The sequence below is a fragment of the Podarcis erhardii genome, assembly GCF_964252035.2.
Source record: "Podarcis erhardii genome assembly, chromosome: 11".
Lineage (NCBI taxonomy): Eukaryota > Metazoa > Chordata > Lepidosauria > Squamata > Lacertidae > Podarcis > Podarcis erhardii.
In genome coordinates this window covers 6,424,324-6,438,411 of record NC_138501.1, presented here as the reverse complement: position 1 = coordinate 6,438,411, position 14,088 = coordinate 6,424,324, and the positions used below count along the sequence as shown (strand labels likewise).

Below are 14,088 nucleotides of genomic sequence, written 5' to 3'. Positions count from 1 at the left end.
CTGATTTTAATATTGCCTTTAATATATAACCTCCCCAATCTTATTCCCTTTTTTACAATATTCCTCATATTTTCACAGAACCTCTTGAAAGCCTACAAGCATTGCCTGTTCATCACATATACTTTTCAGATAATCTGTAAATTTTCCCCAGTCCTCTGATCTCGCAAATATTGAATCTTCCCTGTTAGTTTATCCAGTTCTGCAAAGTCCATCAATTTCAATCTCAATTTCAATTTCAATAAGCTGTCTTGAAGGGGTCTGTGACGTTAACATATGGGAATGCTGGAGGTGACATAGTTAATCAGGTTACCCAATCAGAACCCAGGGGAGTGGAGTGGTCTTGAAGGGGTCTGTGACGTTAACATATGGGAATGCTGGAGGTGAAATAGTTAATCAGGTTACCCAATCAGAACCCAGGGGAGTGGAGTCAGAGGGACTATAAAACCAGCTCTGGGAAGGGCGGAGAGGAAGACTTCGTTGGGAGTTGGGTGGTCGGTTGGAGTGGGAGTGGATTGGGATAGAGTCTGTGGGTAGGTTGAGTTAGTGTAGCGAATAAGCTGAGTCAGGAACAGTTAGGGGCTAGGAAGACGAGTAAATATCTGAGAGGTGGTTTAGTGAGTGAGAGCAAGTAGCGGAAGTTATAGGTCTGGATAGGCACCCCATGAATGTAATTGACCGATACCGTTTATGAAACCACACGCTTGTTAAACTGCAATAAATAAATGTTCTAATTTATGTTCCAATTTAACCCTGACTGGACTCAGTATTGTACCAGGTAGGGCCTGGGTGGTGGCAGCGAGAAATAAAATGGTGGCACAGGGATCAATAGACGGTGAAACGTCCAGGGACCCTGTGTGATCGCCATAGGGCCACCCAAAGTTCCCTGTAGTATTGTGCAGTGATACTTCAAAGAGAGCAGGGAAAGTGCTCTATTGCCACAATATCCATGAAATACCCTCCAAGTGTCCCTATTTTCCGGGGACAGTCTTGGAATTACGAAACCCATCCCAGATTCTGATTTGATCCAAGAATGTGCCCATTTCTCCCTGCCAGTGCCACCGCCACCGAGCTTGGGCAACTTGTAGTGGCTGCTGGAGAGCAGGTGAAGAGGAGGAGAGGCTGTTGCTGTCGCTGCCGAGCCCAGCCTTGTGTGACGCACCATCTCAGAAGTGCAGGCAGAGAGCAGGGCTACCCTGGTTGCGAAGAAAGCGAGAGCGGAGCAGAGAGCAAGGAGTCTTGTAAAAATAATAAAATGCTTTGTGCAGCCGTGTCTAACCTTGAGGAGGTTTGAGGAGGGTCAGTTGGGTGGGGAGTGAGAAATGCCCCTATTTTCATCTGAGGGAGGTTGGAGAGTATTCCATGAGTTCCACTGAAAAAGAAATTTTACTGGATTTAGGTTCCGCGCATGTGAGTAAATTAACACCCCCCCACACACACCAGGACAGGCATCTGCATGACTGATCCCATAAGTCAGTGCTTTAATGAGGTAGCTTGTTCAATTGGGCTATTAGATGAAAATCAATTAGTCTACTTGGTGCTTTTGTTGGTTCTTGTTTTGCTTAGTTTGACAAGAATACAATCTAATAGCCCAATTTAACGTGCTGCCCTTGCGTACCCCCAGAAAAAAGCACTGTGTGATGTAAACCAGCATCAGAATTCTTTCCCCACCCACATTCAGTTCTATGTTTTACTGCATTTTTTTAATTGGGTGGGGTGTGGGGGTTTTTTTGTCTTGAGAGTTAGTGGAGTTTGCAGATTTACTTTTCTTCTCTTTCCTCCACATTGTTAGTGCAGCCCTCCCTGGTACAAAGGCAGATTTGTATTTTTCTCTCTAAGAATTTCAGAAACGACTCCCTCCTTTATTTAATGTCTTCTTCTATTACTGTCCTCACTCCTTTTCTCTCTCTTTTTTAAAAAATAATATTTATTAAAGTTTCAAAAATGTTACAAAAATGAAAATGAAAAAGAAAATAAAAAATACAAAATACATGGGCTGACCTCCAAGTATTATAAGACATTAAAAGACTATTTGATACAACCACTGATGGAGGTTAGCAATGAAATTATGGAGGGGAAGAGGGCGCCGGAATCGTGGAAGGAAGCCTTTATCACATTGATACCAAAATCGGAAGCTGAAAAGACACAACTTAAGAACTATCGTCCCATCTCTCTCTTAAATGTGGATTACAAAATATTTGCAGACATTTTGGCAAGTAGATTTAAAAAAGTTTGAAATGAAGTAATCCACAAGGACCAGGCAGGCTTTCTCCCAGGTAGACACTTGTTTGCTAATACAAGGAACATTATTGACATTTTGGAACTTTTGCAAACAGATATAAATACAAAAGCAGTGTTAATTTTTATAGATGCGGAGAAGGCCTTTGATAATATCTCCTGGAAATTTATGAAGGGAAATTTAAAAGAAATGGGAGTGGGACGGGGTTTTGAGAATGGGATTGATGCAATATACTCAGAACAAAAGGCTAAATTGATAGTCAACAATGTGGTTACAGAAGAGTTTAAAATCGAAAAAGGAACACGACAAGGCTGCCCTATTTCCCCTCTGCTATTTATTTCGGTTCTGGAGGTGCTCTTGAATATGATTAGAGGGGACCGGTTGGTGGAAGGAATTCAGGTCGGAGCGAAACAATATAAACTTAAAGCTTTTGCAGATGACCTAGTTTTGACCCTGCAGGAGCCAGAATCTAGTATGAAAAGAGTATTACAATTGATTCATGACTTTGGTCGGGTGGCGGGATTTAAATTAAACAAACAGAAAACCAAGGTATTGGGAAAAAAATTGACAGATACAGAGTCAGGACGGTTTCAGAGAGAGACAGAATTAAATGTGGTTAAAAAAGTAAAGTACCTAGGGGTAAACATAACAGCAAAAAATCTGAGTCTATTTAAGGACAACTATGAAAAATGTTGGTCAGAAATCAAGAGAGACTTAGACAGTTGGACAAAATTGAAACTTTCTTTGTTAGGCCGAATTGCTGCTATCAAGATGAATGTATTGCCAAAAATGTTGTTTTTGTTTCAAACACTACAGATTGTGGACAAGACGGAGTGCTTCCGGAAGTGGCAGAGAGACATCTCTAAATTTGTCTGGCAGGGCAAAAAGCCCAGAATTAAATTTAAGATATTAACTGATGCGAAAGAAAGAGGGGGCTTTGCCCTGCCAGACCTAAAGTTGTACTATGAGGCCGCAGCTTTCTGCTGGCTAAAAGATTGGCTACTTCTCGAAGACACTGATGTACTGGATCTGGAAGGCTTTAACAATGCTTTTGGTTGGCATGCATACTTATGGTATGACAAGGTTAAGATCAATAAGGCCTTTAAGAACCATATTGTCAGAAAAGCAGTGTTTAATGTCTGGACAAAATATAAAGACTTATTGGAAAACAAAACTCCAAGGTGGCTTTCACCTCTGGAAGCTAAGGCCCGAAAAAGACCCAATATGGAGGCCAAATGGCCAAAATATTGGGAAATACTAGAAAAAGATGGAGACAATTGGAAATTGCAGAGTTTGGAGAAAATGAAGGATAAAGTGCGAGACTGGTTACACTACGCTCAGATTAAAGAAGTTTTTAAAAATGACAGAAAGTTAGGGTTCCAGGTGGAGAAATCGAAATTGGAAACAGAACTGTTAGAACCTAAGACTAAGGTACTTTCAAGAATGTATAACTTGCTGTTAAAATGGAATACACAAGATGAAATGGTTAAATCGGCTATGATAAAGTGGGCACAGGATATTGGGTATAATATCATGTTTGAGGACTGGGAAAGGTTGTGGACCACTGGGTTGAACTTCACTGCATGTAATGCTTTGAAGGAAAATGTAATGAAAATGATATATAGATGGTACATGACCCCAGTTAAACTTGCTAAAATATACCATTTGTCTGACAACAAATGCTGGAAATGTAAAGGAAATGAAGGAACATTCTTTCACCTCTGGTGGACGTGCCCTAGAGTGAAGGCCTTCTGGGAAATGATATATAATGAGTTGAAAAAGGTATTTAAGTATACCTTCCCTAAGAAACCAGAGGCCTTCCTCCTGGGTATTGTCGACCAGAGGGTGATAAAGAAGGACAGAACTCTTTTCCTGTATGCAACAACGGCAGCAAGGATACTCATCGCCAAGCATTGGAAAACTCAAGATCTACCCACACTGGAAGAATGGCAGATGCAACTGATAGACTATATGGAACTGGCTGAGATGACCAGCAGAATCCGAGACCTGGGAGAGGAGAAGGTTGAAGAAGACTGGAAGAAATTCAAGATTTATTTACAAAAATACTGTAATTTGGTTGAATGTTAAGAAGGATGCCAGATCATAAATAATTGAGCACCACTAAATTAGATGGAATTAGGATGACAAGTGAGATTGAGGAAAATATAATTTTTTTGGAGAATTATTAGATTATATTTAAATGAGCGGGACATAAGAACGCAAACAAGATGATAAATTGCTGGTAAAAATCTATAATGATGTAAGTGGGAACGGGAGACGTGAGGGAGTCCAAAGAAGCTATGAAACTATGTTATGATATATGTTACATTGTTTATTATTTTTGCATTTGTATTTAAAATCTTAATAAATATTTATATATATATAAAAAATACAAAATACAGAAAAATAAAAACAATTAAAAACATTTCAATCTTTCCATGTCTTGTCTTTCATTTACTTGTTTCCCTGACCTCCTCACACCTCCCTTTTTTGTATTCTAATTCAATTAGCAGTTTCAGCAAATCCTTTCCATTTTTGCTTTTATCTTAATAATTTATCTTAATATATTATAACTTTACATTCTTACCTATTCATAATCCAATTTTACCTAATTCTATAACATTACTGCTAAAACCACATAACTTCATTCCCGCATCCTTCTAACATTCCTTAATTTTACAGTGTTTCTGTAAATAGTCTTTAAATTTCTTCCAATCTTCTTCTACCGACTCTTCTCCCTGGTCCCGGATTCTGCCAGACTCCTTTTCTCATTTGTGACATGAACATGTGACATTGCTTGTGAAGTGGCCAATTTCTTTACAGTTTGCCTTGGTTAAAATGTTTTAGTTGTTCTAAATCCAAAACTAATAATTACTAATATATTTTCATTTTCTTGGCTTTCTCCCCATTCCATTTCCAAATCTGGGAGGCATGACTACTTTAAAACAGTGCAAATGCATAACATAAATTCTATCTACTACTGTTAAACTGATAATTCTATATTTGACTGCTACTTAATATTGAGTTTTGGGACGCGGGTGGCACTGTGGGTTAAACCACAGAGCCTAGGACTTGCCGATCAGAAGGTCGGCGGTTCAAATCCCCACGACGGGGGAGCTCCCGTTGCTCGGTTCCTGCTCCTGCCAACCTAGCAGTTTGAAAGCACATCAAAGTGCAAGTAGATAAATAGGGACCGCTCCGGCAGGAAGGTAAACAGCATTTCCGTGCGCTGCTCTGGTTCGCCAGAAGCGGCTTAGTCATGCTGGCCACATGATCCGGAAGCTGTATGCAGGCTCCCTCGGCCAGTAAAGCGAGATGAGCGCCGCAACCCCAGAGCCGGTCACAACTGGACCTAATGGTCAGGGGTCCCTTTACCTTTACCTAATATTGAGTTTAGACTATTGGCTCAACTAGTCTAGTAGTAGTATTTATATCCCACCCTTTTTCCCTGACAGGGACTTAGGGGACTTACAGATAAAAGAGAAGCAGCTACAAACATAGGAAAAAAAGCTATTATTAAAAACAGTTTAACATTAATAATATATAAATACGTTCTACTAAAACATACAGATCATTCTGACTGGCAGTGAGTCTCCAGAGGTTCAGAAGACATTTCTTAGTTTGGGGGCACAATTTTTTTCTCAGTTGCAGATCCTGCAATTGCATTATTTTTCACTCAATAAGACGAACCTAGTTTTTAGAGGAGGAAAACAAGAGGAAAAAAATTCTGAACGAAACAGTGGATGTATGATTTTTGTGGTTCATGCTGTTGTCACAGACATGTGATTTGACGGTGAGTTTGGGGTAGCCCAGTGCAAAAATCCTGAGAATCCATGTGGATCTGTGCTTTGTAACCACATTTTTGCACCATTGTGGCCCCATGAAACAGTGGATGCATGGTTTTTGGGGGGCAGGCTGTAGCCATAGAAATGCTATGTGATTTGGTGATGAATTTGGGATGGCCCAATGCAAAAATCCCGAGGATCCATGTCGATCCGTGCTTTGTAAATCTGGGCCCATCTGCCTGCAGTTGCTCTGCACAAATGCTGTGCTGCATATTGGTGAATCATTCTGCAAAGCCAGGAGTGATCTGTATGGTTTCCTCTAGATACTGGTGGACAACAGCTCCCATCATCCCTGACTGTTGAGCTTGCTGACTGGGGCTGATGGGAATTGGGAAAGACTTACCTTTGTTCTGATTTACAATTCAGTTAAACTGTAGGTGGGAAGCAGATGGGGTTTAATATCTCACACATTGAAAAAGTAGTTTTTTTGCCTACTTTAGATAGTTTAGCATGGAAGGAGAAGGGACCCATGCTTTCCCCAATATCCTATTCCCCAATGCAAATCCATAAAGAGGTCACTCTGTCCCAGGGAGAAGAAGAGCAAAACGAAAAATAACTTTGAAATTAAGCACGGCTTAATTAAGCATTTTGCTCACTGAGAGCAAAATGAAGGAGAAACTTCCATCTCATAGATTCACTTCCACCTGCCCCAGGGCAAAAAGCTGAAGGTCGCGCAGTAAAGGAAACCAGAGATGAGGGGGCCAAACCAGTTCTGCAGGATCAAACTCATTCCTACCATTAATTTTAATGATCTTGCCACACTGCTGGGTCTCATGGCGTGTGGAGGGGAGCTTCCCAGGTGGAATTATCCCTTCCCCATGATCCCACCCCATCCCCACACACTCAGGGCATGGGAGGAAAAGATGGGGCAGGGGGAAGATGGTGCAGGACTTCCGCTGATGGGGCATATTAGGGGATTCCTTCCCCGTGGGTTTGTCAGGAGGCTGGAGGTTACAAACGCCTCTGCTCTCTGTGCATGGATCATGGATTACTGCACAGCATAGCCTTAATTATGGCTAATGCTAACGGCTTTTGATAATATTCACACCGCCACAAAGCATTTATGCAGACACTCTGTGCAGTAGATTTATCTGAAGTATGTATGTAAATCCTTGCTGCTTGGAAAAACACACTACCTTGGTGCCAGATCAGCAGGTATGCATGACATGGTTTATCATTTGGATCATGTTCGTGATTTGGATGCACGCATCGTAAAGTGGAGTGTTCCACAAGAATTCAAGTCTAGGCCTGGAGAGGCAGCCATGACCAAAATACCCTTGTTTATTTGCTTGTTTATTTCCAGAGCAGGAAAGAAACACATCTTAATAGGAGTGCTTCTTTAAAATGAATTTAGGAAATAGGTCATTGGAAACCAAGACTGCAGCTTATTTCTCACTAAGCTCCAACTGTCCCATGTGCACCAGGAGAGAGCAAATATTTGAAAGATACTTGATAGCCCCTGATTAACTGCACAGCTCACTGGAGTCCCGAGAATATGTCAAGAGCATCTAGGCTTAATCCAAAGGGATTAGGTGCTGTGAGAGAGTACAAGCTGAATCATATGAAAGATCTCCTATTTCCCCTCTCATGATAGATACCTTTGGCTCAATTTTTTTGTATTTTTAATTTTTTTTTCATTATTTTTTTTTTTTAGGGGTCAGAGTCCAGCTGTTGCTGAGTTTAATTTATTATTGAAAGCACATTCTTTAGAAACCTATGGTGTTGATCCCCACCCTTGCAAGGTAATGTATTTATTTTATTGTTTTAATCACAATTAGCATTTTCCATATTTAGTGCCTGTTCAATCCCTCCCCTATCTATGCCATTAAATACGTACTGGCCTACCATGGATGGGTCCCCTACTATGGGACTCGGGTGGCACTGTGGTGTAAAAGACTAAGCCTTGGGCTTGCCGATCGGAAGGTCGGCGGTTCGAATCCCCGTGATGGAGTGAGCTCCCGTTGCTCAGTCCCAGCTCCTGCCCACCTAGCAGTTCAAAAGCACGTCAAAGTGCAAGTAGATAAATAGGTACCACTCCGGCAGGAAGGTAAACGGCGTTTCCGTGCACTGCTCTGGTTCGCCAGAAGCGGCTTAGTCATGCTGGCCACATGACCCGGAAAAACTGTCTGCAGACAAATGTCGGCTCCCTTGGCCAGTAAAGCGAGATGAGCGCCGCAACCCCAGAGTCGTTCGCAACTGTACTTAACTGTCAGGGGTCCTTTACCTTTACCTTTTTTACCATGGGTGGAGCTCTCTATATATGGTAAAAATGCCAGTCGTCAGTGGTAGGTACCTCCACTTGCAGTCAAGCACAATTTGGGAGCCTGATCATCATTATAATAGTAAATAAAGAGCCATGTATTGCCTTTTAAATGTATTTGTGAGAGGAGGGCACTGGTTTACTTTTGTGTATTGTTGTTGTTATGTAATTTGCATTCTCGTTGTGTGTTTTTATGTTGTGAACCACCCTGTGATCTTCAGATGAAGGGCAATATACAAATTTAACAAAGAAATGTATGCAATACATTGCGCAATGCAGTACGTTAAGCATTTTCTCTTTCTGTATGATAACAGAGTACACTTAAACTTATCTTTCATTGTAACTGTAAGGTGTCTTCTACAGGACAGAAGCGCTGGGAAAGAAATTGTAGCATTTATCTTACTGTGTTTTGCTTCATATATTTCCAAACTGCTTTTAAAGGCAAACCGTATGAAGGCATTAAAAATGCATACTTGGCGTCGGACAACAAAGGCCAGTTTGGTCCTATCAATTTCAATGTTACTAAGCCAGTTTGAGTGTTAGTTTAAGTGGTTTGTTTATCCCACAAAAATTACATAGTACCAGACATTATCTATCTATATCTATCTATCTATCTATCTATCTATCTATCTATCTATCTATCTATCTGCAAATTGTGTTTCAAGTTGCAGTCTAATGGCCAACATAGACTATTCCTTGCCATTCTAATTTGGGGGCTGGGTAGAAATTTGCAGGGGAAAATCTGTGGGTAGGAGCAATGTGCATAAGCCCTCCTCTACTCTCCTGCAAATGCCCTCTTGCGAGTAGCCCTCCGAAGTAGACTATAAAATTGGTACTGAGCCCATTTCAGCAAAGGAAACTACTGACATTGATGTAGGTCTAATAAGAAGACCAGGGATGCGGGTGGCACTGTGGGTTAAAGAGCCTAGGGCTTGCCAATCAGAAGGTCAGCAGTTCGAATCCCCGCAATGGGTTGAGCTCCCATTGCTCGGTCCCTGCTCCTGCCAACCTAGCAGTTCGAAAGCACGTCAAAGTGCAAGTAGATAAATAGGTACCGCTCCAGCAGGAAGGTAAACGGCATTTCCGTGCGCTGCTCTGGTTCGCCAGAAGCGGCTTAGTCATGCTGGCCACATGACCCGGAAGCTGTACACCGGCTCCCTCAGCCAATAAAGCGAGATGAGCGTCGCAACCCCAGAGTCGTTCGCAACTGAACCTAACACTCAGGGGTCCCTTCTTATTTCCTAATAAGACCTAGCACTCATTCAAAAGCCAGAATCAGCAGATCAGCATTCTGCGCCAATATTTGACTGAGTGAAATGACATCAGCATGCAACAACTGAGATGACCCTCAGGTAAGTGAGGAGTGCATCACTTAAAAGCAGCTCCCAGTGCATCTAAAACCTACCTCAGTTGGAGTCCAAACTGATGTAAGCTGGATGTCAACATGGAAAATGACAGGAAAGGTTCAAAAACAGGTTCCTGAATAGACCAAGTGGAGCTGATTAGGAATATAGTACAGTACTACCTTGGGCTCATGGGCGTAGTGAAGGGGGGGGCAGCAGGGCAGCTGCCCCCCGCATCAAGTAAAGAAATAGAAAAACTAACTGACCAATGACAACATAGATAGCTCAGTTCTGACCCCCAAGATATATCCTGCCCCCCTAACATAAATTCTGGCTACACCCATGCTTGGGTTTGAAGTTAGGGGAGAAATTGCTCTGTTATTTTTGCATAATAGTGTAGTGCCTCGGTAAAATTTGAAACATTCTTCAGTATTATGTGTCTCTCCATTGCTACAAAAGTGTCTTGCACTGGTATAAACTATAAAACTTAGCAAGAGGGACTATCATTTAAATGTACTTAGATTACATTTTTATGCTAACAATTATACATGACCATTATGTTAATCCTCCTGTGCTGCCCACTAAACCTGATTATATTCTGGCAAACTGCGACAAGCTGGCTTTCTTAAACAGCTGGAACGCCAGCTTAAAAACAAATTCATAGGATCTTCTACAATATGAGGAAATATATGTAGCCAAATATTGAATTTTCTGCATGTTTGAACACCCCCCCTACAGTTTTTAATTTGTTTTATCTTTTTTCCATTTCTTTCAAGGATTCAACAGGGACCACAACATTTTTAGGATTCACAGCCACAGGTTTTGTTGTTTTCCAGGGAAATAAAAGGATACATTTGCTAAAATGGTGAGCTGAAAAATGGTTAACTGAATATGATTTTTAATGTTCTAACATGTCTTGGTTTCTTCCCTTCCAAAAACGTATGTTGGAAAGTCTTGCTATTTTTTCTATATATTCATTGTAAAGCGCTTTTAGAGAACCAGGATTATTAGTCCACATTTAAACCATGTGATCCATTTTTTTGGTGGTTCTTGGCAACATTTGAGAAGGAGGTGGGAGTTCTCTAGGACCCTGCCAGAGCCTTTCCAAAACTCAGCGCCAGGAGAGATAGAAGGAGGTCATCCACGTTGTGGGAGCTAAGCAAAAAGAAACGGACACTTTCCATACATTCAGAGAAGCACTTACATCTCCAGACTTCATGCATGTATAACAGTCATGTCAAACCAGTCAATTGTGATCTACCAGTTGATTGCGGGGCGTCCCTGCTTGATCCTTGTCGATTGCGTGATCCTGATTGATCGCCCCCCCCAAAAAAACCTCAAGAGCTTTGGTGAATTCTCCTCCAAAAAAGGTCAACAACTTTGGTCAGTCCAATATTTAGATCACTGCCAGTTTTTTTATAGTGGGACTAGATCGCAGTCTCTTGGGAGCTGGACATGCCTGATGTATCGGGTGAGATTCAGGGTTTGTTAAAGCATTACTTTTAATTGTGGTTCGAGGACCCGACCCCCGCAATGTGAAATGAAGACACAAGGACACGTGATATAAGGTTAATGGGCAAGGAAAGGCCACAACTTTATTGATTACAGCAGTGAAAAGGTATTGGCTTAGGCATTGGATCTCTAAAACAAGTGGGTTCATTCATCAGTAGGTGGAGCCTGTTGATGCTAATCCAACTATAGGCTCACCCATGATGTCACCGAGGGTCGTGCCATGGCCTCCCGCCAAGCAGGCATCGGACAGAATACACGACCGCCAGATTCCTTTAACGGAATACCCAAAAATTGAAGGCATAGTTGACACACCACAACACATTATTCCAATGCCTAACCTACTCACCAATACCACAAAAGTTGTGACGATTGCTACGAGGTAGGCGAAAAAACCAAAAAGCCTAATGCCAAATGGAAAAACTCCTACCAGGCCCCCTGGGCAACCAGGGTCACCAACCTAAGGTCCATAGCAAGGCCAATAACCTAACCCTAACTCAAAGGGAGTGGAGGGTGGGTGACTCGCGACGAGACGACGGCAAAGAATGAGGCTGGGGAGAGGCTGGCGCTGCAGCAAAAGGCTGCCGAACATGCCCACTCTGTGGCACCTGGTTGGATGCCTACAGAGGGGCGTGGGCGCCAGCCAGGTGAGGTGGAGGCAGGGGGCTAACGCCCCCTGCTAGGGGCGGTGCTCGGGCTCCCGCCCACAACCACTCCCCTCTCTTCCAGGGAGGAGAGTCTGTATCAACATGCCACAAGTCTTAAGATCTTTCATATCTCTTACACTGAGAAGTAGTACTACATATACAAACATAATTTCTCCCTGACTTCCAGACTCATCCCCAGAAAGAATGGGTTTCTCTACAACAAGGAAATCCTTTATTTTAAAAATGTGACTCAAATATGGATCAGGCATTACTCCAGGGGAAGGAGATGCCCAAGACTCATACTAGATTGAGTGCAACATTATGCTAGCTTTTGAAGCTGATTCCAATTTACTGCCCCGGCAAATCCGTTCTCAGATTAAGCACTGAAGTGGCTTCGTCTTAATTTCTGCTTGTGAAAGTGACCTTGCTGTACAAATGGAGCCACGGCACAGGACTGAAGTACACGGAAGTTGTATTCTGAACAATATTTCAGTGATTTCCTTTTATTTATTTGAATGCTTTATAGGCCACTTACAATCAAAGTGGTTTACATAAAAAATAAATACATCCTGGTACACAAGTATGCAGTAAATATATGCGCAACTGTTTAAGAAAAGAGAAAATCTAAGTCAATAGATCTAACATATATTTAACAATAATATAAATTCTAAAAAAGAGAAAATGTGTATAATCTAGCTTTCAAAAACATCCTACTCACATCATGGCTGTCACAACCTGTCATTTTCATCAAACACTCTCACCCACATACACAACCATTACGAGGGCTTTATTTCAATGTTTTATAACACATTGGAAGGACAGATCCTGAAGCTGAGACTCCAATACTTTGGCCACCTCATGAAAAGAGAAGACTCCCTGGAAAAGACCCTGATGTTGGGAAAGATGGAGGGCACAAGGAGAAGGGGACGACAGAGGACGAGATGGTGGGACAGTGTTCTCGAAGCCACCAACATGAGTTTGACCAAACTGCGGGAGGCAGTGGAAGACAGGAGTGCCTGGCGTGCTCTGGTCCAGGGGGTCATGAAGAGTCAGACACAACTAAACGACTAAACAACAACAACAACATAACACATCAGCCATAATAACAATTATAAAGCGGCCAAAACTCAATAATAATTAAACTCTCCACATCAATAATGTCAGTAAATCTAGTCCACTCCTACAAAACTGACAGGTATTCTCTTTCTGCCTCTCAGTCCTGTAGAAGTGCGGCCTCCAACCCAGGGGATAGTGCAAGTAGCATCAGTTCCAGGTTGTACAACCTACACAATTCCTCCTTAGCCTCCTGGTTCATCCCCAGATATTTCTTTTTCTTCTTTGGTGTGCGTGTATATAAAGCTACATTCTTCCCAATAATGCCAAGCCAAATCATAATGCATACAGTACTTTAGCAGTTGCACCCCATGACAGATCTACAGCATGAATCCAGCAACAAATGCAACACAACATCAGTGTGGTTGCACCCTCTCTGCAAACCTAAAAGGTGGCAGGTTCACTTTTATGACTGCAAACCTGGTTTTTCCAACGATACTGCAGTTAGACACAACTTTGATGCAAATGCAATCCTTGCCTTCAATTACACGTGCTACCTCTTTATATAGAACCCTCATTGAGTTGAATACGATTCAAGCATTTGATTGCATCACTAATTATTAGATTGCATCACTAATGATTCTACCCTGTTTCAAATATACTGTAGCACACCTTCTTTGTTAAAATGCACTAATTGCCTATGTTTTTATGTGTACTGTAGGCCACCCAGAGTGACTGAGGAAACTCAGCCAGTTTGGGCAGGGTATAAATAATATTTTTTTATTAATATTATTATTTTAATGTTTTATTCCATGCATTTAAGGGTCCTGAAGCATGAGCTATTAAAGCTGAAGTGTGCTAATAAAAATATATAACTTAGTTATGACTTCATGATTTGTACAAATAAATACGATGCATTGGTGTGAAAGTTTGTAAACAAGGGCAGTAGGGCAATTTATTAATTAGGTGCAAATTCTGTAATTTTCCTTTATCTCTGGTTGATTTCAATCTTCTGTCTGAAATGTGGATATACAGCAAATGAAATATGGATATACACTTAATTAAGTAATGAGGCTTCCATTGTACCTGTGATTAAGTCTCAGTGAACTCAGCAGGTCAGGCTTATTAGTAAGTCCATGAAATTTCTGATGACTTGTCCATATTTGGACTGAAAATACCAAACCCAACACAGGCA

At 41.6% G+C, this 14,088-nt stretch overlaps 1 protein-coding gene across 2 annotated transcripts in view; it reads left to right on the top strand.

The window, feature by feature from the left end:
* Positions 1–14,088, top strand: part of FRMD3 (FERM domain containing 3) — a 143,577-nt gene that overhangs the window by 105,817 nt on the left and 23,672 nt on the right. For both annotated transcript variants that reach the window (XM_081880997.1, XM_081880996.1), the window contains exons 7-8: positions 7,736–7,823; positions 10,461–10,549. In XM_081880997.1, the coding sequence (XP_081737123.1) occupies positions 7,736–7,823; positions 10,461–10,549 (177 nt within the window). The remainder of the gene's footprint in view (positions 1–7,735; positions 7,824–10,460; positions 10,550–14,088) is intronic.